This window comes from Cucurbita pepo, chromosome LG16, assembly GCF_002806865.2.
Source record: "Cucurbita pepo subsp. pepo cultivar mu-cu-16 chromosome LG16, ASM280686v2, whole genome shotgun sequence".
NCBI classification, from domain to species: Eukaryota; Viridiplantae; Streptophyta; class Magnoliopsida; order Cucurbitales; family Cucurbitaceae; genus Cucurbita; species Cucurbita pepo.
Genome location: NC_036653.1, coordinates 1,597,674 through 1,624,193, shown reverse-complemented (window position 1 = coordinate 1,624,193; position 26,520 = coordinate 1,597,674). Strand labels below are relative to the sequence as shown.

Here is a 26,520-nt window from a genome sequence, read left to right as displayed (position 1 = left end):
TGGTACCTAATGGCTCTAGCCAACATGGGTCATTTTCCTTTATTCATTCATGCCCGGAATTTAGATCAAAATTTAAAATTTGGATTCGGTATCAAATGGCTATGACCAAAATGAGTCATTTTCCTTTGCCATTCATGCCTAGAATTTGGATCGAGATTTAAAATTCAAATTTGGGACCCGACGGCTCTGACCATGAGCCATTTTCCTTCGGTACGTAATGATTCTGACCAACATGAGTCATTTTCCTTTATTCCTTCATACCCAGAGTTTGATTCAGTATCTGATGGCTTCGACGAACATGAGTGATCGAGATTTAAAATTGGAAGGGTAAAATGGTAATTTAATATATTTAAAAAACCAGGGTGCCTCCCACAATATTTTAAAATAAGTATAGTAATTTTTATTTTAGGTAAAACCATTATTCAAACGGACAATTTTACAAAATGACAATTAATTTAAGGGGGAAAAAGAAAGGTAGACTAAAATCATTGATTGGACAGAGGATTTGAATTAAATGAATATGATTTTGTTGTTATAAATAGAATCATCTGATGAATACACCATTTTAACACACTCCACCTTTATTAATACTTTTGTTTGACATTTGATTTTAACATTATTTAATATTTATATTTAATACATCCCATCTAATATATTAAATTCCTAAAACTTAAAAATGATTTATACTTAACAATAGAAAAACAAGAAACTATACAAAACCCGAAACCCACCAAGATTAAAGATGTAACAATCCAAGTCCACCGTTAACAGATATTATCCTCTTTTGAGCTTCCCCTCAAAGATTTTAAACAGCGTCTGCTAAAGAGAGGATTCCACACCCTTATTACAAAAGTCGTCCACCTCTCCAATCGACATGAGATCTAACAAAAAAAAGCTTAAAGAAATCCATAAGGGGTCGTTTGGTTTGAAGTTTTCTGCTAGAATATTTCACATCACAGGAAAGAAACAAGAAAATACACTAAACCCGGAACCCGCCGAGATTAAAGAGCATAAAGAAATCAGAAAATACACAAAACCCGAAACCTGCCGAGATTAAAGAGCATAAAGAAATCCACAGGACATCGTTGTATCTGAAAAATAAGATACCCAACAATGAAAGGCCAGAAAATTCCACACAAAAGAAACAAGAAAGTACACAAAACCCACCGAAATTAGAGCGAACAAAGAGAAGAAAGTTGGAGAAAGTGTTAATTGTGGACAGTTAAAAGCTTTTGTATTTTGTTATTGAGATCTCACCAACAACCTATGAAGGGAGGGAAACCCAATTCATTTGGTTGGTTGCATTACAGATTTTGAGAAACATTCCAAATTCCTCATAATACATTTCTGGCTGTGCAGTTACATTAGGTTGTCATAACCCATCATTACCATTTCTTTTTTGTTTTTTGGTTTTCTTTTATGTTCTAATCCTATCCTTTTCTAACAACTCCCACGTTCACGTGGTCACCACAGACGTTCCTAACATAACGAGCCCATCAAATCCTACAAGTAATTCCTGACTGACTCGTTAGTGACAGTGAGTATCGCACAATCGCTACAAAATTCTGAGAAAGTGCAATTGTAACATATAACAAGACGCCTGGAATGGAAAAGAGTCGGACAAAGGAGACCTCCTAACAAAATCACTAAGAATCAAAATCACTTATTAAGAGAAGTTGGTTTTGTACGGAGCTGATTCACCAATGGCTATTTGTTTCTCACATTCATAAAAAGCACATTTCCATATCCAATAACTTATTCCACAAGAGAAAAGATTCAGAGATGAACCAAATACGTCCAAATCATGTTATTTATCATCAATGTTGAGCACTTTTTCCTAAATCCAGCGATGGGTATTAACTTTTGAAGTAGGCAAAACCCTGAGTGCCAACTGTTAGTATCCATTTATACCAAATATGATTCAAATTAGAATATGCTATGTGGGAAACGTCTAACTCTATTCTACATATACTAAAACCTGACCTATTTCTCCAATGAAAGCTTTTCCAATAATTAAGTTGTTTCATCCAAGAAAAATACATTTCAAAATGTAACCAATTTTCAAAACACAAAAGTGGATTCAGAGGAAATTCTTCACTTTCAAACCCGACCCAACCCGACCCGATCTAACCCGACTCGACCCCTATGTGCTGCTAAAGTTAAAAAGCCAGATTGACGAGAAGGATAATAGTAATAAAGAAAACCTAACCAAACAAACACCATTCAAGAAGCAGATCCCCCACCAACCACCCTACCCATCTTTCACTATTTCTAGCAAGTCTTTTGGTTCTCTCATATGTCTATTTTAGTGAATGGGTTTCCCATTTGGAGTATTGATAACTCCACCAAACATCAAGAGGTTAGCATTTCTACTAACCAAAGTTTATTAAGTGAATCACAGCATAATCTGATACAGGCAATTATCCAAAACTAGCATTTGAAAACAAACTTGTTTCAATGCTATCTGATACGGCGAATCAACTGTGAGCCATATGTCTCAAACTGGGAATACGACAGTAACCTAATGAAATTTAATAATCACATCATAGAAGTACATGATCGTACCTTTTTTTGGCGCTCGTTGATGCATTCTACATAGTCCCTTAAGAACTTTAACAAAATTCATAACATCAGATGTTATCCACCTGAAAAATGAATGTTCTCAAGTAGGGAACCAGAAAACAGAGCACAGCTTATAGTATTGAAAGTGGGAGAAAAGGGAAGCAAAGGAGAATTTCAGATAACCAGTATAGATTTCCATCCACAGAACTCTGTCAACGCAGCTGCAGGGAGAACCGTTTCAAAACGTGTGCATTTGACTATTAACCAGCATCGGCATGGCAATGAAATTACAAGCGTTCTTTAAACCATGGGTTTGTTTAACCTGATATTTTTCATTTCAATTATGTTTGATATGAGATCCCTTCTATGTTTATGTTTGACACTTGAAGCACTTAGAGAAGTGAAACCAAAAGCTTCAACTTTGATATTTCAAGAAAAGAATGGCAGTAGAGAGTTACACATCTTAAAATATACAAGAACAAGGTCGAAGTTGGTTGCTGAAGGAATGGAACCAGACTAGCTCCAACCTGTTAATCCTAATTTGTCAGCAAGGTTGTACATCACTAGTTTATCCCAAACAGGTCCAAAGAGTCGTTCACCTCCAATGGAAAATGTCAAGGCCCAAGACGAGATAATGGCCATGAAAACAGCAAAACCAATAGCTGAGCCAACAATATCTAAGGGAAGAGCAATTTCAAATCGTTAGATAACTTTATCAAGTACCAAACCGAGATAATGGGAAAAATAATAAAAGTAAATTTCTATTAAGATTAAAAAAAAAAAAAAAAGAATACGCTACCATAATGTGTTTCTAGGAATAACTAAAATTATACCTTGTTAAAATTCATAACGAAAACTCGTAATAGCCGAAGTAAGGAAAATTTTGACGAAAGATATAAGATAAAATAATAAAAGCTCAGCTATGTATATTTAGTTGTGACTGAAACTGTGTTAACCAAATTCCTTTAGAAGCCGTGACCTATTCTTAGAATTTGAATGCGTAAAGCCCGCGGTAGCAATGGAACCGGGGAAAGTATACAGAAAAGACAGTTCTTTTCTATTCTATTAGTATTAGATTAGTATTAGTTAGTGATCTCGGCTCAGTGAGTCCTTTCTTCCGTGATGAACTGTTGGCACCAGTCCTCCATTTTGTCTCTGTGGATCGAGGAGAAAGGGGGCTCGGCGGGAAGAGGATTCTAACATGAGAGAAGCAAGGAGGTCAACNGCGAGTCATTTCTTCCGTGATGAACTATTGGCACCAATCCTCCATTTTGTCTCTGTGGATCGAGGAGAAAGGAGGCTCGGCGGGAAGAGGATTGTAACATGAGAGAAGCAAGGAGGTCAATCTCTTTCAAATATACAACATGGATTCTGGCAATGTAATGGAATCCTGAATGCTGGCCGGAAAGCACCACTATAGGTTGAAAAGATCCAGAATACTGTACCATATCCTCATGCTTAAGTTAAGTGGATTGTCATATGGCTTTGATCCTATCCTAACCATTTCAAATACCTAGAGAGACGATACAAAATTATAAACATTATCAAGAATGTCATACTTTTCATAGTAAACAAACCAAAATAAGAACTCTATGGACTTCAATCTATCTTACCAATGATATAAACAGTCTCGCAATAGAATTTTTATCTTGAAAACTCCAGTATCAGAGTGACTTAATGAAGAAGCCTTCCAGTATAGAGAGCATTGATCTCAAATAGATTCATTATTGTATTACAATTATACTATCATTGTTGCAGTACAACTATAAATTCCACCATGAAACAATTTTCCTTCCTAAGTTGAAATTAGTTGAGGCGTGTGTAAGCTAGCATGGACATACAAATATGAATATACAAATTAAAATTGAATTAGATAATTTAAACTACAGTTAAGAACAAGTACATTATCGCTTTTAAGGTTTTAATCACTGAGGCTCGTGCCTTGAATCATAAGTGTAATGAAATAGAAGGAAAAGGAAAACAATGAAATCAAGTTCTTTGGGGGGCAGGGTTTGGGTGGTTCTTGTATCATATTCACGACCCACTCCACTAATCCCAAAGAGTCCAAGTGTTATAGGTCGTTAAGTTTTCGAGCCTGAGTGTTGAACCGAAAGCCTCGGAGAGTATCTCAAAAANCAAGCTCGTGGGTTGAACCCAGGCCTAGGAGAGTATCTCAAAAAAGAACTCACCCCTATTATACACGGACAAAAAACCAACTTTGCAACACGCACACAAAACCAACCTTGCTCCCATAGTTTATTTATTCATACAAATATACGCCTACACTCCAAGGTAGACCACCCTTATCACATACACACACACTCACACAAAAAGGCACCCTTATTTCCTTAATTATGAACCAAGGGCCTTGGAGAGGAACATCAAACAATCTTACCATCAAGGACATACGTGAAAAGGCAGAATAAACCACCATAAATTGGCCCCTTTTGAAGGGTTTCTCATCCACACGAATGCAGAGACACAAAAACCACCCTTCTTAATGGTTCGAAACCGAGAAAACCATCAAAAGAATCCACCCTAATTTTCCTTGCTGGTTTATGATTAAACTCGTACATACCCTAGGTAAACCAGTGTACACATGCCCCTAGGTAGACCAGATGGATGCGTAATGAAGTTCATACACAGTTTTTCTCAAAAAAAAGAAAAAAATATGTGCCAAATGAGTAGATATGAACGGCGACAATGACAAATAATCTGAGGCCAAAACATTAAATTGTTGTACACTTGGAAGCAAGAACCAAAAATCTTGACTACATTTTTTAATTAAAGAAAGAAAAAAGATATGCATAATGAAGCTCAAATGAATTGCAACTTTGACAATCAATCAAAGGCTTATTTGCGAATGTTGTATACTTGGAGCGCAAGAGCCAAGCATTTTTAGTTTCCTTCAAAAGTGTTTGTACTCTGTAGGACATTAGGTGCTAATTGTAAGCATAAAAAATGCAAATCTTTGTCACTTCAATCGAAGGCTGACATTAGGAGACCAGAGAGTACCTCCAAATTCTTAAGGCTCAATTTAGTGAACTAGAACATGATTACTAATCTTTTTTATCCACTTTTTTCCAGTAAATTATGAAGAGTATCAATGTATCATTGCTTAAAGTATTATTGCAAAAGCTATAAACTCAAGACAATAATGTATAACATGAATCACCATGTCCCAATATGATGAAGCAAACTACAAAGAGAAAGAAGGGGAATTATCAAAATGGTCAGGGTATTGGCACCAATAAACAGCTTAGAACTCCTTGTATCCACTGACCAAGCCTAAGAAAAAGAACAACACATGGACAAGGATAAATCGATGGGCACTCAGCTTTTTAATACAAATATCTACATTACAACGGCATCATGTATTTCTCCACAAAATAGTTTGATTCTTGGCTTCCACACATTGAAACGTAACTAGTGAAACAGAATCGCGTTAAAATATAACTAAAAAACCAGAACAACAACGAATGACCCGTAATGCTACCATCATTAGAATATTGAGGTAAGATAAATCCAACAATAGGGTCTTATTCATGTTCTCCTTCCGGGGTAATCCCTTTGCACCATTGTGTTTACTTACAAGCAAGGGAAAAATGTTAGAAGTGAATCACATTCGAGTGCTTCTATCATCGAGCCAATAACCTTTCTAGACAAGGGATAAAGGATAAACGAAAGTCTCTGTTATTCATAGTAGTCCAATGTCCCTTTTCAAGCAGCTAGTTTCTTACCATTCATATAGATCAATAGCTGGTTCTAAGGCTAGACAGAAAATAAGCTAGTTTAGTTCCCTCACTGATGTTAGGAATCGCAGATCTCCACAATAGTATGATATTGTCCACTTTGAGCATAAGCTCTCATGGCTTTGCTTTGGGCTTCCCCAAAAGGTCTCGTACCAATGGAGATGTATTCCTTACTTATAAACTCATGATCATTCCCTAAAACTAGCCAACGTAAGATTTCCTCCCAACAATCCTCAACTACAGATTCTGAGGATTATTTCAAGTTCATTTTTTATATTCATATTGACATGGGACAATCTTTCAAGTCCTATCTCTACCGGACATGATATCCCGCACTAGCTTTCCTGTTATAGGATACAAAATACATCTGAATCCGAAGAATGAATGCTCTTACTATGAAGATCCCCGGTTAAGTGTAAATTAAGAAAATAATTGAAAGTAGAGACGCGTGCATCGAAGTTAAACAGAGAGAGACAAACTCACAGGGACGAATGCGAGGAAATGAGTGAGAGCGAAGAACAGGCCAGAAGTAGAAGCAATTAACCGCCCAAAGAAATGGAAGCAATGCAAATCCAAATTTATAGAATCTACGGGCATAGCTCACCGATTCTTCCTCCGACAACCCCAGTGAGCNAGCCCCAATGAGCCATCAATTGTCGGCCATAACACAGCAATCGGCGACGATACAAGATTCTGGATGCGAATCGGATTAGGGTTTGGATTGCTGTTTGAATTCTGCGAATTCTCCATTGCAATCAAGTTTCAATGACTCTGAACACAAAGACCAACCGAAGTTTTAGGCAAAATGTTCATCGTCGCCTTTTCTTTTTCTTTTTCAATTTTTAATTGATATTTCTTTAAAAAGAAAAATACAAAAATATAATAATTTCACAAAGAATATTTAAAATAAAAAAATTAATCAAGTTTAAAATTGGTGTTATTAATATTAATGTGATATTTTATTATTATTTTCATTGTATTTTATGGAATAAAAAATTTAAATTCTCGACTCGAAGGACGTCTAAAAATGCAATCACATGCAACATAATTTCATGGTATGACCTACTTTTCGTAACTATTTCTCGAGCTTTATTCTCTTTTTTCAAGTAGAGTTGGACGCATAGTACTTCTCTACACATGATTCGCATACACGCATAAGAACCCACTAAGCGAGCTCGTTTAGATACCCCTTAGGCTTGATTACGAGCTAGCGCATGCTCACACTACGAAAATCAACGGAAAAAAAAATGGGTGTGTATCATAACATGGTGTATGTACCTGCATAAGACATACTGCTCGTGACATACAACATACATAAGATCCCACATTTTCAAATCATGGTACATGGTTATGATGCACATTATATTCCTGACATAACCTTCTTATGAGATATACATATATGTATATGTCATATCATTCATCTTTACATACATAATTCATCAAGTGTCTCATACGCCGTAACATAAACATAGTATCATATAAGTAATAACACGTAGATAAGTCATAGAGTACGTGTTATTCATATAATATATAATTCATTCAACCTAGTCCGAATGCATTCCAACAGTAAAACTACTTACTTATAGGCTTGATGCGAAGTCTATAATTTTCCTACTTCGGTGTTCGTTGGATCCTACTTGTCAACATCTGAGAATGTCTATGACATTCCATGATATCATAATTAGAACATTTCTAAGGATGGCCGTTGGGATACAAGCATGGGCTGTTGGACCATTGGCCTATTGGGTTGACCGAGGCTGGCATTGGGTTGGGTCCTTGTCAAACTGTGTGATTGACATATAGTAGGATCATGTTTAAGTAATAACTAAAGGGTGTTGTCCGGGTAATAATATTGTTGCATTCTTTTTGTAAATGTTATAAATGATATATATGTGGAGACATTTGAGTGGGAATATTCTATACAATAAGTTTGTATAAAATTGGAACATGAAATATTTAATATTTGACAGGATAATATTTGATCTTAATTATGTCTGAGTTATGTAGGCTTGTGAGGGCTTGTTCTTCTATTTGCATGGTAAGAACCAGTTTTGTAACTGATTTAATAGGTCTACTATTTTTGGTACTTACCACTCTGTCCATAAGGGAACCGAATCTGGTGTATCATAAGGGATTTGCTTTAGTACGAATTCGATCAAAAACAATTCTTGAATGAGGTATTCAACTCGAGGGGATGAATCGAAAAAGAAATATTTATTGGTTCTACCTCCTATTTTTTATGAAGAGAATGAATCTTTTTATCGAAGGATCAGAAAAAAAAAATGGATCCGGACGTCTCCCGGGAATGATTTGAAAGATCCAAAACAAAAAATAGGGAGTTTGAGAATATAATTTTACTAGATGTCTGGGGTGTACATGGTCCAGATTGGGTTGGGTTGGGAGATTTTTTTAACGAACCCAACCCAAAACTTTTCACAACCCAACTCAACCCTCTATTTTTTGGTTGGGTTCGGTTGGGTCTAGGTTGGATTGTCAATTTTTTTTTAAAGTTTTATTTATTCCCAATTTATAATTATTTAAATAAAATATATTATCTATGATTATTAACAAAAAAAATAAAAATAAAATAAAAATAAAAATAAAAAAGAGAGAAAATTGTAACATGTTGACCTAGTTAAACATTATCAGAATTACATTTCTTAAGAATTGGTTGGTAATAAAAATATAAAGATATCATGAAATTAAATAAACAATAAAAATAATTAATTTAAAAGTATTGTATATAACAAAATATATATATATATATATCGATTGAAATATGCTTATTTATACGTGACGGAGATCGAAATTATTAAAAAAATTAGATAATAAAGACATGCTTTAAAATTTAAAAATGTATGCATAAATCATAATTAATAAATTTGGTATTTTTTATATATATATATATATATATATATATAATTTAACAATTAACAATGAACTTGTTTCAAATTAAATGTATGTAGAAGTCATAATTAATAAATTTTGTATTATATAATAAAATGTGTGAATAGTTATTCAAAAATAATATAAAATGTATTAATAGTTATATGTTAAAAATAATAAAATAACAAAATAATATAAAAATAATAAAAATAATATAAAATAAAATAAATTAAATAATAAAAAGAAACATGTATTATACGCTAAAAATAATAAACTAACAAAACAATATAAACAAAATTAAACAAAATAATAAAAAGAAACACGTATATACTTAAATTGGATTCACTACCAATGAATTTGTCGAGTCCATTCATATAAAAGAATTCTTAATATATTTGACTCGAGACAATTCGAAGGTTTTGCCCACAAACCCGAAATTGAACCGATTCAGTTCGAGTTCAGAAAAATGAACCCAACCTTACCTGAAATGCTAATCCAACCCAACCCAACCCAACTCTTATAGTTTAGGTTGGGTTGATCTGGGTTATCGGGTTGAATGTACACCTTTACTAGATGCAATACTCCTCCCCATATATGGTGAGTAGATGAGTAGCTTCCTTGAGGTGCCGGAACTTTAACAATGGGGACACACCCTCTCATTAGCTCGAAATGGAATTAGTTTAATAACGGTACTTAAGGCGTGGATGTATTTATAGGATTTTCCCTTTCGATATTGTTCTTTTCAGATTTTCTCTTTCGAGCTTCCCTTCACAGAAACACCTTTATAAAAAAATGATTCAGATCTCGTGTTACGAGTCCCTAACACTTTCTTAGTTTCTAAGAGCTCGATTCATTATTATATTATAATACAAATTAGGCTAATCAAGTGCATGTACTTCTCAAGTGGGACCCACCCAATACCAGGTGTCCCGTTGCAACCCCATTCTCTCACCGACACCGCCGAGGAGGACAACAGATTTAGCAAGAGGTGACGAAGACAGACAGAGGAGAAGCCACGTGGCCGACAGATTAATCTTTACCAAGCCACGTGGCAGACATGATTCCCCCATGAAACAGAGCCACATGGCAAGCTGCCAAGCTCCATGAACTCCATGTCCATGGGTTACAAAAGGGGTGCTTTTCATTCCCTTGCTTCTCCTCCTACTGGTTCCTCCATTTGCATGGATAAGATAAGGTTGATTGAAGCCATAATAATGGGAAGAATGGATAGGAAATCATCCATTGAAACAGAGCCGAGGACTCTCAAAATGAACCAAATCCAATTTGCAAGAGTAAGTATGGAAGGCTTAATGATTGCGTGTGTGTGTGTGTTTTTGGTTTGAGTAAGGCTTTCAGATGAGCAATGGTTTTGTGATGAACTGCAGGAAGCAGCGCTGTACGTGATGAACACAACTAGCATGGAAGAAGCAATCAAGATCTTCACAGAGGTAATATCATACACAAATTTCGCTATCAATCATTATCAGATTCCATATTAATTGGAGTTGGGTAACGAAACATTCCTTATAAAGGTATGAAAATCGCTCCATAGTACACGCATTTTAAAATCGTGAGACTGATGACGATACGTAACGGGCCAAAGCGGACATGTCGCTCTATTAGTGTTGGGCTTGGGCTATTACAAATGGTATTTGTGCCAACCACGGCTCTCTCTGGCCCCTAAAAGAGTGGATTGTGAGATCCCACGTTAGTTGGAGAGGGGAACAAAGCATTCCTTATAAGAGTGTGAAAATCTCTCCCTAGGTTGGTAGCGGTACGTAACAGGCCAAAGCGGACATATCTAGGTGGGCTTGGGCTATTACAAATGGTTTCAAAGCCAGACAATGGACAGTGTGTCAGTAAGGACGCTGACCCTTTAGGGAGGTGGATTGTGAGATCTCATATTCGTTGTAGAGGGAAAACGAAGCATTTCTTATACGAGTGTGGAAACCTCTCCCTAGTAGACGTATTTTGAAACTGTGAGGCTGACAAAGCGGAAAATATCTACCAGCGGTGAGCTTGGACTATTACAAATGGTATCAGAGCCAGCCACCGAGCTATGAGCTAGCAAGGACGCTGCTCCCAAAGGGGTGGATTTTGAAATCTCATTCGTTGGGGGAGGGAAACGAAGCATTCCTTATAAGGGTGTGGAAACCTCTCCCTAGTAGACACGTTTGAAAACCTTGAGGTTGACGGCGATACATAATGAGTCAAAATGGACAATATCTACTAGCGGTGGGTTTGAGGTACTACAAATGGTATCAGAGTCACAGAATCGCATACCGTGTAGTGTGCCAGCGAGGATGTTGACCCTCAAAGTGGTGGATTGTGAGATTCCACGTTGGTTGGAGAGGGGAACGGAACGGAACAGAACATTCTTACCCCTCTCTAATAGACACGTTTTAAAACTGTGAGGCTGATGACGATACCTAACGGACCAAAACAAACAATATTTACTAGCGGTGAAATAGAGCTATTACAATTACTTTAATATAAAAAAATGGAAAAGGGTTATATGATGGTGATGTAGTGGAAATTGCAGGGATTAGAAGCAGTGGAATGCAAAGCAATTCGAGATGAAGATGAATCCATAATGGAGAATTGGTTCCATGAACAAGAAGCTGATGAGCTTCCACCTCTTTATCAGCTAAGAGACATTGTCACTGCCCCTTTTTAGTCACCTAAATATCATCACTTTCCTTTGTAATCAAAATTTTGATTTACCTCGTCTCGATATCATCTCGATATCGAATTCATGTTAGATGTAGAAATATCGATGTTTCGACATGTCTAATACTCTAATTCTAATATCTAATTTTAGGCATGTCGATATCGATATTGAGGTCGATGTTTACTTTACTGGTGGAATCTTGTACTATATGATGTTTAGCTGTTCATGTAATTTGAAAGTTTGATCGTAAAAGTCGTAGTGGCCTAACTATCTGGTTGGTTTTATGCTTTTGAATATTGTGATTATAAGTTGTTTTTTGAAGCGTGGAACTCGGTTGCTCACCTAACCATGTTAATCTGTAATTTCAAAGTTTTAGATTAATAAATAAATCAAAACGAAAAAAAGAGACCTCGCTCACTTGGGGTTTACTTATGATTTGTTTCAAATCATTAATGAATGAGTTTGTATGAGTCACGATGAACATATCACGACTTGATTTTAATTTTGAGTGAGTAATGAACTCCTTGCTTTGAGCGTTTGTCCTTTGTTTATTGGATTCCTATTCGCGCGAAGAAATCTTAGTTTTGTTTGAATCATAAACAAATTGTTCATTAAAGACTCGGATGTTAGTTAAGGCATAATATGTAGTTAGGTAAAATAGACTTTTGACCTAGCTGTAATTACAAACCGCTCATAGTCATCGAGCTATGTGCTATTCTTATATTTCAGGTAATGACAAGACACCCTTGTATGGATGACGGCGACGTCACGTTGACAACCATGAAACTTGTATTAAGATAGTTGTATTTTATTTATTTTTTAGTTCTTACGTTAAATCAGAGCATCGTTTTAGTATTTATTTATTTATATTTTACATTGATTATTTTTCGTTGCTTTGTTTTAAAAATTTTGCAAACGTTTACGTCCATGATATCGTTTTATGAATGATTTTTAATGAATCTTTCTGTATAAACAGGTTACGTCATGCATATGATAGCGGCTCTATTTCAATGGAAAATTAGGGTCTTACAGAGAAAAAGGATAATGTTGAAAAGATTAGGTGATCCGATCAATCAAACCTAATTCGTCTTGTTTGGGCTAGGTTATCAACTTATTTCAGTTGGGTTCTATATGAATTGAGTTGGTTTACCGGGTCGAATGAACAACGAGAGTGTGCCTTGTGGGAACCAGCTTCTAATGGAAAGGGATTCCTGTCTTATGTCAAAATTTAGTACAACTTATTGTTAGTTTGAATTAGATTGAGATGACAAGATGAGATGCGACGTTGCAGTGAGAGACCTTGGCACGAGCAGAGGCAAGGTCGAGCCGAATGACTTAGCCTAGTGTAGAGGCAAGTCGGATGTGTCGCAGACGATCAAACATGCACGCACAAGTAGCGTGTGTGGTTGAACAAGCTTGGATTCCGCACAAGCGATGTTCGATGGGCGAAGACAAACCTCGCCTAAGGTCCGACAAAGCCACAAAGGTGAGACGAAAAATATATAGTAGTGAGCGTGTCAAGATCACGACACTGCACGAAAAAAAAATGTAAGACCGTGACAAGATATTCGTAATTAGTTAATATTTGGAGAATATATTAGTTATAGAATATATAGTATATTTTATTTTATTTTCAAGATTTAGTTAGTTTATATTTTCCGGTAGGTATTAGTTGGTAGGTTGTATCCTATCTAAACACTGTGAATATCAATGAAAATTGAACGTTGGATCCGAATTCTATTTCTCAATCTTTAACGCAGTATTATTTACTTGAGTAATAATACTTTCAGATCTATTTATACTTTTGAGTGATAGATATTGTGTCAGTCTTAGTCTAAGACGGGAATGAGGGAGGGAGTGAGGAACATCTTTTTCTTCTTTACATAAATAATGTCGTGAACGAGATTATATTCACCGTCCCTGTTCAATTTCTCATCCCGTTTAATTTTAAACCCATGAATTGAATGGAATTAATGGCTGCATGAGAAGATTTCTCTACGTGTCACCAAAAGAGGGCCCACCTTTTCCTTTTCAACACGGTGCATCCTTCCTTTCTTAATCCTCGGGCGTCAAAACAAGGGGCAATTTAAAGCTTCGATTAACATAAACACGTCAAGACAGGAACAAAGAATATAATCTATATTTTCGATTTCACTCCATTTTTAGGTTAAAACAACAATTTTTCGTTCTATTTCAATGAACATCTCTAATTAAAACCAACTTTTACGAGATTCGATAATTCGTATCCAAATTTTGGAAAGATATGAAACTCACCAGCTATGCACTTTTTTATACCTTTTACAATAATGATCATACCAAAAAAAACATTTTGGCAATGGACACTTAAATTCCAATGGATTCTATGAACCCTAAATCCAGGGCAAGACATTACATAAAATTGTAACGGTTGCATGGGAATATGAACACTTTTGATTACATTTTTAATGAAGAATCCTATAGTTTGTACATATTTGGGTTTTGGATATAGTTCTCCTCATAACATTACAACTATTTGTTGGTGGGTGTTTTTTTCCTCAATTGGGTTATGGTTAAGTAGATTCATCGAATCGTCTTGATAAACGTATACAATTTCGAAGATGTAATAAACACACGCTTACCGCTAGTACCACTAGTACCGCTAGTAGATATTGTTCGCTTTGACCCGTTATGGATTGCTATCAGTCTCACGGTTTTAAAATGTGTCTGTTAGAGAGAGATTTTCATACTCTTATAAGGAATGTTTTGTTTCTCTCTCCAACTGATGTGGGATCTCACAAACCTGACCCTGACCCTATTCTGAGTCGCTTGCCTTCTAACGTTGGCTTAACTCAGCTTGGCTCAACGGAGTATTGTGATGTCCCATATTGGTTGGGGAGGAGAACAAACCACTATTTATAAGGGTGTGGAAACCTTCTCCTAGTAGACGCGTTTTAAAGCCTTGAGGGGAAGCCCGAAAAGGAAAGCCCAAAGAGGACAACCGTTACATGATTCCAATGTTTTGGACCATTTGGTGACTGATTTTGACATTTTGAGGAGTAATTGAGGGTATGACCTCATTCTAGTCAACTTAAGTTATTATTAATCTAAGTTGAATTAGTTGACACCGTTGGATGACTTAAATTGTGTATCGTGCTCGACGTAGGTTATGTAGGTTAAATTGGACTTTTATGAGCAGTTCAAACCAACTTTAGGACTATTTATTGATTCTCGCTCATGGCAACCCGCTAAATTGCTCTACTGTTGGTTTGGTTGGATGAATTGTATTATGTATGATAACGCATGCTTCGTGGCCCTTGCACGTGTCATATGTACAAATAATATACTATGATATGCTATGCCATGTATATAAGATCCGCTATAATGTGACTCCCGCTCATGTTGCGTAAAATTGTTATGGAATCGATAATATATGATGCATAAACCTCTGTAGACCATGTCATGAAAGTTATGTAAACATAATTCATCTAAATTATGTCATGAACGACAAGGGAATCTCATCCATGTTTATGTGTCAACAACTCGAACTCTATACTTCCCCGTTTTTGTGTTGTTTTAAAAATTTTCACGAACGTTAAAGTCCATGATTGAATATTTCTACACTTACGAGTCATGTCACGTGGTAGCGATTTTATTACCGTAAAAAAATTAAGGTCGTTACATTCTAAGTTGTTGTAAATAACCCGTTGACTTACCTTCTAAGACCCAAATTCGTACCCGATCGTTGCAAATACACTCTTAAACTCACTAAACGTTCGAAATTAAAAGCTAAACCGGAGTTTATAAGAGTCGAGAAACACTTCATCTTTATCTTTTAGGGGGGGAAAAGGCTTTTAATGAAAGCAAACGCCACAAAGACAATTACCATAAACTCCCTTTGGCAGCTAGCTTCTCCCTTTCACTATAAAAACATAGATGAAATTAAAAAATAAATCACTGAAAAAAAAATAATAAAAAGTTCATATTATTGTGAGAAATGGAAGAAGTGAAAGTGTTGATTGTGGGTGCTGGCCCTTCTGGCTTGGCTACCTCTGCTTGCTTAAATTACCTTTCCATTCCAAACATTGTCTTGGAGAAAGAAGATTGTTATGCTTCTCTTTGGAAGAAGAGAGCTTATGATCGCTTATGCCTTCACTTAGCCAAAGATTTTTGCTCTCTTCCCTTGATGTCTCACTCCGCTTCCACTCCGACGTTCATGCCACGAGCCACCTTTCTCGAGTACGTCGACAATTACGTCGTCAAGTTCAACATAAAGCCTCGGTTTCACAGGTAAAAGTTAATAGCGGTATTGATACATATGTCAAAGTCTACTAGATCCCATATCAGTTGTGGAAATCTCTCCCTAGTAGACGCGTTTTAAAAATCTTAAAGGAAACCCTGAAACAATATCTACTAATAGTGGTATTGATACAGATGTCAAAGTCTACTAGATCCCACATCAGTTGGGGAGGAGAACGAAACACCCTTTATAGTGGAAACCTCTCTCTAGTAGACATGTTTTAAAAACTTTAAGGGAAACCCTGAAACAATATCTACTAATAGTGGACTTGGGCTATTACAATATTGATATCTAACGAAGTATTGACATGTTAGGAACGTGGAGAAGGCATGGTTGAAGGAGGAAGGGGAGAATATGTGGAGGGTGGAAGTGAGGAATATCGAGACGGGGGAGATGGAGGTTTATGCGTCGGAGTTTTTGGTCGTTGCAAGCGGAGAGAATAGCGTCACGAACATGCCGGAGATGGACGGGTTAAAAACGTTCCGCGGAGGGATCGTTCATTCTAGTCTATATAAGAATGGACGAGATTATGAAGGGAAAGATGTTTTGGTGGTTGGGTGTGGGAATTCCGGCATGGAAATTTCTTTTGATCTCTCAAACTATGGAGCTCGCCCTTCAATCGTTATTAGAAGTCCAGTAAGCTCTCTATGTTTCTCATAAGCTAAAAGTTAACTTTCTATGTTCAAAATAGGTAAGTGATCCACACATTGTGTTGTTTTTGCATGCAATCATTGTATTTCTACCTCTTTTTACCTTTCGGTTTGAACTCATCGAATATATAGATCGATAGTACGTATAAACTCGCTAAAACTCGAAACGTTTTTCGTTTTTTTGTCTAAACTCGATACTCGAACATCTTAGTTGACCAAAATTCGAAACGTGTTTTGGGTCGGGATTTGATCGTCTAATGTCTTAAGGAAATCATCTTAAATTTTGTTTTGTCTGGATTGGTTGTCAAAGGTGCATGCATTAGCTTAAGATTTTTTTGATGTTTTTAAGGTATTGCATACATTTGTAAATCAAGGAGAGACATAGTTGCATGCAGTTGAGTTTAAGGTTATTATTATTATTAATTTAATTTAATTATTATGAATTATCAATTAAATTTTGTATTATTTTGCATGCATCCATATAAACACGTGTTACCCTAATCACTTCCTTAAGTTCACATTCGATGCATTAACATAGAATTAAGTCAACCTTTGCAAACAAAAGTAGAAACAAAACTTACCATGTTGTTCTTTGTTTTTTTGTTCGTATGTTTTTTTTTTGTTTTTTTTATAAAATTATAAATATTTTCTCGGATAAAATAATAACACAAATTTTCGGAGTATGTAACGGATTATAATGTTTTTTGAAAGTTGACGATAATCGATTCTAATTTTAAGGTTTGTTGAAAGAACATAATTGTCACTATTGTCGTATTTGGTGTTGAAGATGCACGTGGTGAAGAGGCAAATGGTGTATTTGGGAATGGTTTTGAGGAAGAGTTTGCCACTCGATGTCGTAGATACGCTTCTTGTAGGCTTGGCTATGGTTAAGTTTGGCGACTTGTCGGCTCATGGCATAGTTCGACCAAAGTTGGGTCCGATGCAATTCAAAGCCCTCACGGGAAAAACACCCGTTATTGATGTCGGGACCATTTCCAAGATTCGATCGGGGGAAATTAAGGTAATTGTGTAGTTTTTTTTTTTATCTGTTAAGTTCGGCAATATTCTTGAGTCGCTCGTGCAACTGTCTCGACATGATCGAGGAAGTTGTTTGAAATGTTTTTTTTGATAATGTGTTTGTTGGTTGTGCATAGGTTCTTCCACAAATATCAAACATCAAGGGGGACACCGTTGAGTTTGAAAATGGAGTGAGGAAGAACTTTGATGCCATTGTGTTTGCCACTGGCTATAAAAGCTGTGCTAACAAGTGGCTGAAGGTAGCCCTTTTACTTTACAAACTTCAAGAATCTATCATTTCTATATATATATATTTGAAACATGAAAGATAAAAATGAAAACGGTTATATGTGTGATTTCCCACCTCGGTTGTGGAGGATAACGAAACACCATTTATAAGGGTGTGGAAACCTCTCCCTAACAGACGCATTTTAAAAACTTTGAGGGGAAGCCCGAAAAGGACAATGTTGGCTAACGGTGGGCTTGGACCGTTACAAATGGTATCAGAGCCAGACATCGGAAGATGTGCCAGCGAGGAGGCTGTTCCCTGAAGGGGATAGACATGAGGTGGTGTGCCAGTAAAGACGTTGGGCCCTGAAGGGGGTGGATTTGGTGGGGTCCCACATCGTTTGGAGAAAGAAACGAGTGCCAGCAAGGACGCTGAGTAGATATGAGGCAGTGTGCCAACATTGGGCTCCGAAGGGGGGTGGATTTGGTGGGGTCCCACATCGATTGGAGAAAGGAACGAGTGATGTTGGGCCCTGAAGGGGGGTGGATTTGGTGGGGGTCCCACATCGATTGGAGAAAGGAACGAGTGACGTTGGGCCCCGAAGGGGGTGGATTGTGATGTCCCACATCGGTTGGGGAGGAGAACGAAACACCCTTTATAAGGGTGTGGAAACCTCTCCAGAGCAAACGTGTTTTAAAAACCTCAAGGGAAAGCCCAAATAAAGGGCGTGGAAACCTCTCCATAGCAAACGTGTTTTAAAAACCTTAAGGGAAAGCCCGAAAGGAAAAACCCAATATGAATGAATCGAGATCATACCCAAATGAAAACGGCTCACTTTGCAATGAACTGCAACTGAGCACTCAACTCTCTGTGAATCATTCACGTTATAAGTCGTCAGGTTGTGTAAATTGCAAATCCCGACTTTTAGAAGTAAGCAACCGCTAAAAAAAAGTTCCCACGGACCCAGAGCGGTTCAGGGTAGATGATTTTTTCGTATAAGAACTCCAAAGTTAAGTGTGTTTTGCGTGAAACGATTATATGTTGAGTCACTTTCTGGAACTTTTTCTAGAAAGCACATAAGTGAGGAATGTCAGGACATGGAACGTTACGCTTTAGTAAGTGTTCATGAGTATCATAATTCTATCCCGAATTCTTATACTCGAGACTAACTAACAAACAAATTATGTTATTTATGTAGGATTATGAAGTTGTGCTAAACGAACGTGGAATGCCAAGAAGCCAAGCTCCAAATCATTGGAAGGGAGACAAGAATGCTTACTGTGTTGGGCTGTCAATGCAAGGGCTGGCTGGAGTTTGTGCTGATGCAAAGGCTGTTGCTCAAGATATTAGCAACATTATCTTAACCAAACTTAAATGATCTTTTCTTCACATTTTGTGCTCTAAATCTTCATTTATGTGTGTACTCAAAACTGCTTTATGGCCCTTCTCTTTTATTTATCCATTTATAGCTTTTAGTTTGTTCAATGATTTTGATCCTCGATCCGTACTATCGGAGCATATTTGATAAGAAATCAACCCAAGGGAAAGTTTTGATACCAAATGATAAGGAATTACTACAATGAAAATAAGATTTGGATTACTTGTTAGATCGAATATCTCAAGGCAAGAACACTTGCTTGAGATTCGAATCACTCCACAAGAAAGGTTGATCATGTCTAGCTTGAATGATTCTAAACATGCAATCTTAACTACATAGAATTGTAAAGGAATGCTTGAGATTCGAATCACTCCACAAGCAAGGTTGATCATNATAGCAAACGTGTTTTAAAAACCTTAAGGGAAAGCCCGAAAGGAAAAACCCAATATGAATGAATCGAGATCATACCCAAATGAAAACGGCTCACTTTGCAATGAACTGCAACTGAGCACTCAACTCTCTGTGAATCATTCACGTTATAAGTCGTCAGGTTGTGTAAATTGCAAATCCCGACTTTTAGAAGTAAGCAACCGCTAAAAAAAAGTTCCCACGGACCCAGAGCGGTTCAGGGTAGATGATTTTTTCGTATAAGAACTCCAAAGTTAAGTGTGTTTTGCGTGAAACGATTATATGTTGAGTCACTTTCTGGAACTTTTTCTAGAAAGCACATAAGTGAGGAATGTCAGGACATGGAACGTTACGCTTTAGTAAGTGTTCATGAGTATCATAATTCTATCCCGAATTCTTATACTCGAGACTAACTAACAAACAAATTATGTTATTTATGTAGGATTATGAAGTTGTGCTAAACGAACGTGGAATGCCAAGAAGCCAAGCTCCAAATCATTGGAAGGGAGACAAGAATGCTTACTGTGTTGGGCTGTCAATGCAAGGGCTGGCTGGAGTTTGTGCTGATGCAAAGGCTGTTGCTCAAGATATTAGCAACATTATCTTAACCAAACTTAAATGATCTTTTCTTCACATTTTGTGCTCTAAATCTTCATTTATGTGTGTACTCAAAACTGCTTTATGGCCCTTCTCTTTTATTTATCCATTTATAGCTTTTAGTTTGTTCAATGATTTTGATCCTCGATCCGTACTATCGGAGCATATTTGATAAGAAATCAACCCAAGGGAAAGTTTTGATACCAAATGATAAGGAATTACTACAATGAAAATAAGATTTGGATTACTTGTTAGATCGAATATCTCAAGGCAAGAACACTTGCTTGAGATTCGAATCACTCCACAAGAAAGGTTGATCATGTCTAGCTTGAATGATTCTAAACATGCAATCTTAACTACATAGAATTGTAAAGGAATGCTTGAGATTCGAATCACTCCACAAGCAAGGTTGATCATGTCTAGCTTGAATGATTCTAAACATGCAACCTCAGCTACATAGAATTGTAAAAGAAAGGTAAGAACAATTAGAATAAACTTAAATGATGAAGGGTAGTTTTTATTTTTAGTTAAGTTTAGTGGGTTCGGGAATAGTGAGCTTATGGGTTAGAAAATGGTAGCGTTCTGATGGCCATATTTAGCTTTTAGAAAGCGTATAAATTAGTTTGTTGTCATGGTAAGAGCGAGCAAAAGAGCTAGAGAAATTGTCTGCTTTAAGTAGGGTGTAATAGAAAAAAGGTTTTTTCAGAATTTTTTGTCTCGTTGTCTCTTCCTTCTCGACATCTCCTTCACAAGTACGTGAGTAGTACTTTAGCATAGCGGTTTCGGAGCGTTCGATTGTTAGTGAGTGTGAGATCACTTCGCAGATTAGTGAGTGTTGTTTTAACAAATTGGTATTTGAGCGAGTTTTATTTTCAACAAGAACACTTAGCCCTAATGATAAAGAATCACTCCAAGGGAAAGTAAAATTTAAATTACCTTGTTGATCAAATATCTTAAGCCAAGAACATTTGTTTGAGATTCGAATTACTCCATAAACAAGATTGATCATGTCAAGCTCGAATAATTCTACGTGCAATCTAAACTACATAGGATTGCGGAAAAAAAAAACTTAGTCATTGTCTAAAGGAAAGCACAAATGCTCATTTTACTCTATTTTCTATGTCTGTACTTTATATAGTCTCAAAATAAAAAATTTTACCTTGCCTGAGTCATTCTAAGAATTGTAACTTTCATATTTTATGACCATAAGTAGAAACACGGCAAATTTAAATTACCATCCACCCAAAATTTGTAACCATCCAAGAATAAACTGAACTTGATTCATCTTTAATGTGACATGAATTGCAACCTCTCGTGATAATTTAAACAACATTTTCTTCACATATTTGATAAAGTTTATCTTATATGATTGATGTCTTGGCTCATATCAACACCGAAACGAATAATCGAAGTAGAAAGAAATCAATAAATAACATGATAACTTGCCCGGAGAGTTTCTTTGTACTAAAACTCTTCAAGCACAACGCTTTTCAATTTTCTACGATTAAAACAGGTACCATGACTAATAACTTCTCTTATAAATACTCCACGATTAATAATTTCACCTATAAATACATCGTATAAGTAAAGCTTATTAACTCACAAAACCCACTCTAACTTCTCCGAGAGAATCACGAGACGGTCGAGTTGAGCAAGAACTGTTGAGATCTCGTTTCGAAATGGAAGCCATTGGAGAGGGAAGCATCCGCAGAGAAGATCATGACTCCATTGATATCAAATCCATTTTCATTCAACAAATTCAAAGCTTCAAAAAAGGCATCCCCTTGAATCCCTCTTCCATTCACCTCATAGCTTGGTAGCAACTTCCCTTCTCCAAACTCCTTAGCTCTAACCTCAAATCTCTTCAAGTAAGCCTTAGCCGTTCTCACTTTGTCGGTATAAAATTGGTAGTTGACATAATCAATCACCTCCCCATAGCCATGGTAGAGCTCCAAGTAAGGTGAAACCGTCGAGTAATACGGCGCAATTGTGGCTACGGAGATGACGCTTTGGTTCTTAAGTAGGGTTATGAGCTCACCGATGCAGAAGGCGAAGTTTGAGCCGTGTTTTGGGAAGTTTTCGTAGTCGATGTCGATGCCGTCGAGATGGTATTTGATGACAAGAGCTTTGAGAGTGGAGAAGGCATTGGTGATCCAGAGATTAGGGTTTCGAGGGTTTTGCCATCGGAGGACGGTGTCACCGAGGCTCCAACCCGAGAGGCTCGCTAGGGCTTTGACGTTCGGGTGTTCGGCTTTAATGGCTGCAACTGATTCTGGGGTCAGTGAGGGCTCCCAATAGTTGGAGAATTTCCCATTTTGAGGATTGCCGGAGGGATCTGCGTCGATGGCGAAGCTAAGGATGAAATGGAAATCGATATCATCGAAGATCGGGACGCTGTCGAAGGTGACTGGAATGCCTGTCGCTCCGATGTACTCCATCATCACTTTTTTCCCATCTACATTTTTAAGAGAAAGTTTTAAGGTTTACGATCATTAGGAGAGAGTCTCACATCGGCTAATTTAGGGAATGATCATGAGTTTATAAGTAAAGAATATATCTCCATTGGTATGAGGTCTTCTGGGAATTCCCAAAGCAAAGCCACGAGCACTTATGCTCAAAGTAGATGATATCATACCATTGTGAAGGTCCGTGATTCCTAACATGTTATTAGAGTCATGCCCTTAACTTAGTCACGTCAACAGAATCCTCAAATATCAAACAAATAAGTTATGAGTTTCAAAGGTGTAGTCAAAAGTGACTCAAGTGTCAAAAAATTTGTGTACTTTGTTCGAGGACTCCAGAGAAAGAGTCGAGCCTCGATTAAGAAGAGACTGTTCGAGGGCTCCAACATAGGCCTCAGGAGAGGCTCTATGATGTATTTTGTTCGAGTGGAGGATTGTTGGGAAGGAATCGGGAATTATCATTCGAGAACTCCAGAAAAGGAGTCAAGCCTCGATTAAGAGGAGACTGTTCGAGGGCTCCATCATAAGCCTCGAGGGAGGCTCTATAGTGTATTTTGTTTGAGGGGAGGATTGTTCGGAAGGAGTCGAGAATTATCATAGGTTTATAAGTAAGGAATATATCATACTATTACGAGAGTCGTGGTTCCTAAAACTTACCGCAGAAATGATTGAACGTTGCAACGACGAAGAGGAAGAGATGAAGCTGACGAGGTCCGACGATCATCTTCACTTTGAGTTATTCACCAAATGTATGATGAAGAAGATCAAGTTTTGGTGTGAAGCTTTTATATTATGAGTTCGTGAGCTGCCGGCCGAAGTAATCTTGACCAAAGCCGGCGGAACTACAAGACAAGAAAAGAAACAGTCTTCCAACGTTGGTGTTTCTTGTCTCTGTCCAATTAAAAAAAATGTATAATTTTGTGGTATTCTCAATGGGATTTCTTTGTAAGTTCCATTTGGTTTCCCTATCATGTTTCTTATTCTTCGTGTTCTTCATCTAGATCGAGTGTGTGAGTTGTGCAACCCCTGAAACGACTTTATTGTTGAAACGACAAAATAACTCTACACGATTTCGTGGATGTTGATCTGAGTGTAGATGTAGACTCTATCAAACAATAGATGGAACTGCGAGTTAGACGTTCAGGCTTTAGAATTGCGTTACTCTTTCATCTAGTAAGGCTGAGTATGTGACAATAGTTGAAGTTGGAAAGAAATGATATGGATGACGAACTTTTGAGAAGAGGTACGCAAGAAGTAGCTCGAGAAGATTCTGTTAAAATATTATCACTAGCCCAACAGTGTCAAGCTAAATAATTGTTCGAAACCCATTGTCTAGTTTCTTGGTTTAAACGTACCTAAGACAGAAGAAGAAATCAGACCTTACGGTAGTGGCTAAACAAGCACAACTGGGTCTATGTCCGTGTAGGAGCAGTCCTCTGCATCTTTGCTTAATCTAGTAGGTTTAGGGTTGAATTTACTCGCATGTAAAAGAAAAAGATCGGGAGAGATGGCTATATATGAGAGGGTCGTAAATGACTCTTAAAACAACTTTTGTTAGGCCGCTCGGGATTAATTTAGAATTGTGATCGGTATACTGTCTAATGCAATCTATTCACTCGTATTTCATTCTCTTTTCTCGCGCCTTTTATTACCGAGACGAAGACGGAGGCGAAAGAAGCTCTAACGAACCGGAAGGATAATGAGAAAGGAAAAGTTGTGGAGCATCCCTACCAATAAAACGTGGGTAACTTACTAAACAATTTCACCCTTTTGCCGTCAACTTCATCCCTTGCTGACCTTCCTTCTCCGGCGAGCTACAGCGGCGCAACCACGAGCGGCCTACACTACCGGCGACTCATTTAGACCTTAAAAGCTTTCAGCTTATATTTCTGGGCTATTCTGTGATTTTGGTAGGCATCCATGTCTCAGAGCACTTCTCGTTTCTCTTTAATTCTCAGAAACTGTGCTCGTCTTAATGCAGTTGTCCAAGCAAAGCAAGCACACGCTCAAATCCTCATCCATGGTTTGATTCCACATTTAACTCTTGTGACAGATCTACTTTTGGTGTATTGCAAATGTGGGGTTCTGCATGACGCCCGCAAGGTGTTTGACAAAATGACTCACAGAAACATGCACTCCTGGAATATCTTGATTGCTTCTTATGTTCATAGTTCTTTACATTTTGATGCAATTAATGTGTTTAACGAGTTTAGGGGCCTTGGTTTTCTGCCTGATCACTATACTTTGCCCCAGATGTTTAAGGTTAGTGTTGGTATAGGAGATGTTTATATGGGGAAGAGACTTCATTGTTGGACAATTAGGCTGGGATTTGAAGGGTATGTTGTGGTAGCCAGTACGGTTTTGGACTTCTATGCCAAATATGGGGTTGTGGGAGATGCTAAGAAGGTGTTTGATAATATGATTTTGAAAGATACAATTTCTTGGAACTCAATGATTTCTGGGTATGGGAGGGCTGGGCTTTATGGAGATGCATTGGATTGTTTCAAGCGCATGCTCTTTGAAGGAGTGAGGATGGATATCATGACAATTCCTAGCGTTTTGAATGCTTGTGGAGGGGAAGGAGATTTGAGAAAAGGTAAAGAAATTCATTGCTTAGTTTTGAAGAGTCAATTATTTGTTGCTGATGTTGCTATTGGGAACTCATTGATTGATATGTATGCAAAGTGTGGAAGCCTGTTTGATGCTGAAGAGGTCTTTAGGAATATGAGTAGCATGAATATTGTTACATGGACAACAATGATATCTTGTTATGGGGCTCATGGGAAAGGAGAGAAATCCTTGGCCCTGTTTAACAAAATGAAGGCTTGTGGAATCCAACCAAATTCTGTAACACTGACAGCCATTTTGGCTAGTTGCAGTCATGCAGGTTACATCAATGAAGGGTGGAGAATTTTCAAGTCTTTTGTTTCAGATTATGAGGTTGAACTGACGGTAGAACATTATGCTTGTGTTGTTGATCTTCTGAGTCGCTTTGGCTTTCTGCAGGAAGCGTTTATGTTGATAAGAAACATGAAACACACCGCCGCAGCAAGCATTTGGGGTGCTCTGCTTTCTGGTTGTATGATGCACAAGAACCTTGAGATAGGAGAAATTGCAGCTAACCAGCTTTTCAAGTTGGAACCTATGAATCCAAGCAATTTTATAGCTTTGATTGGTATATATGAATCTCTTGGTATGTCGCATGGCGATTCACTGACTAGAGAGAAGATGAGAGACCTGGGTTTGACGAAACTCCCTGGTTGTAGCTGGATAACCATTGAAGGAGTTGTGCATAAATTCTATGGAGGGGACAAGTCTCATCCTTTGGGGTTGAGAATATTTGAAACGCTAAGTGCAGTAAAACAAGCCAGTGTAAACTGTTAAACGACTTGAAGTAAAGGAATAAAAGCTCAATGGTTATCACAAATTCTGTAGCAACCAGCCGGAACTCGAGTTGTTCTATGATTGGTTGATGTATCAATTGACAGAAATGATCACATTTTCTAGAGACCACTAATGCTTCGGTTGTATGTGCGTATAATCTTGAAGGTGTGAGATCCCACATCGATCGGGGGAGGAGAACAAAACAGTTTTATAAGGGTTTAAAAGCCTTGAGGGAGAGATTTTCATAG

At 37.3% G+C, this 26,520-nt stretch overlaps 4 protein-coding genes and 1 pseudogene across 5 annotated transcripts; 3 read left to right on the top strand and 2 right to left on the bottom strand.

The window, feature by feature from the left end:
• Positions 1 to 2,784: 2,784 nt before the first annotated feature.
• On the bottom strand, positions 2,785 to 7,145 carry LOC111777164 (annotated as a pseudogene).
• Positions 7,146 to 10,397: 3,252 nt separating this feature from the next.
• On the top strand, positions 10,398 to 12,054 carry LOC111777167. Its single transcript, XM_023656634.1, has 3 exons — positions 10,398 to 10,492; positions 10,586 to 10,648; positions 11,743 to 12,054. The coding sequence occupies exons 1-3, from the start codon at positions 10,415 to 10,417 to the stop codon at positions 11,875 to 11,877; spliced, it is 276 nt and encodes a 91-aa protein (XP_023512402.1). The 5' UTR covers positions 10,398 to 10,414; the 3' UTR covers positions 11,878 to 12,054.
• Positions 12,055 to 15,819: 3,765 nt separating this feature from the next.
• On the top strand, positions 15,820 to 19,528 carry LOC111777129 (probable indole-3-pyruvate monooxygenase YUCCA10). The gene is made up of 5 exons (XM_023656590.1): positions 15,820 to 16,137; positions 16,462 to 16,783; positions 17,585 to 17,818; positions 17,952 to 18,074; positions 19,242 to 19,528. Exons 1-5 carry the CDS (start codon positions 15,845 to 15,847, stop codon positions 19,419 to 19,421), a joined length of 1,152 nt encoding a protein of 383 aa, XP_023512358.1. The 5' UTR covers positions 15,820 to 15,844; the 3' UTR covers positions 19,422 to 19,528.
• A 2,529-nt stretch (positions 19,529 to 22,057) lies between these two features.
• LOC111777169 (chitinase 1-like) lies at positions 22,058 to 23,555 on the bottom strand. Its single transcript, XM_023656635.1, has 2 exons — positions 23,546 to 23,555; positions 22,058 to 22,881 (listed from the first exon to the last, which is right to left on the bottom strand). The coding sequence occupies exon 2, from the start codon at positions 22,865 to 22,867 to the stop codon at positions 22,058 to 22,060; it is 810 nt and encodes a 269-aa protein (XP_023512403.1). The 5' UTR covers positions 22,868 to 22,881; positions 23,546 to 23,555.
• Positions 23,556 to 24,358: 803 nt separating this feature from the next.
• LOC111777122 (pentatricopeptide repeat-containing protein At5g56310-like) lies at positions 24,359 to 26,507 on the top strand. Of its 2 annotated transcripts, XM_023656579.1 has the most exons (2): positions 24,359 to 24,798; positions 24,870 to 26,507. In XM_023656579.1, exon 2 carries the CDS (start codon positions 25,004 to 25,006, stop codon positions 26,270 to 26,272), a length of 1,269 nt encoding a protein of 422 aa, XP_023512347.1. In that variant the 5' UTR covers positions 24,359 to 24,798; positions 24,870 to 25,003; the 3' UTR covers positions 26,273 to 26,507. The 2 variants fall into 2 exon arrangements, with proteins under 2 accessions (XP_023512347.1, XP_023512346.1); XM_023656578.1 differs by having other exon boundaries at positions 24,359 to 26,507.
• Positions 26,508 to 26,520: the final 13 nt, after the last annotated feature.

Bases quoted from the DNA above. Each gene is read 5' to 3' on its own strand.
- LOC111777169 (XM_023656635.1), bottom strand. From the start codon at position 22,867: ATGATGGAGTACATCGGAGCGACAGGCATTCCAGTCACCTTCGACAGC.
- LOC111777167 (XM_023656634.1), top strand. From the start codon at position 10,415: ATGGGAAGAATGGATAGGAAATCATCCATTGAAACAGAGCCGAGGACT. The intron at 10,493-10,585 runs GTAAGTATGGAA...GATGAACTGCAG, and splicing joins ACCAAATCCAATTTGCAAGA to GAAGCAGCGCTGTACGTGAT. The intron at 10,649-11,742 runs GTAATATCATAC...TGGAAATTGCAG, and splicing joins CAATCAAGATCTTCACAGAG to GGATTAGAAGCAGTGGAATG.
- LOC111777122 (XM_023656578.1), top strand. From the start codon at position 24,809: ATGTCTCAGAGCACTTCTCGTTTCTCTTTAATTCTCAGAAACTGTGCT.
- LOC111777129 (XM_023656590.1), top strand. From the start codon at position 15,845: ATGGAAGAAGTGAAAGTGTTGATTGTGGGTGCTGGCCCTTCTGGCTTG. The intron at 16,784-17,584 runs GTAAGCTCTCTA...TTGGTGTTGAAG, and splicing joins CAATCGTTATTAGAAGTCCA to ATGCACGTGGTGAAGAGGCA. The intron at 18,075-19,241 runs GTAGCCCTTTTA...TTATTTATGTAG, and splicing joins GTGCTAACAAGTGGCTGAAG to GATTATGAAGTTGTGCTAAA.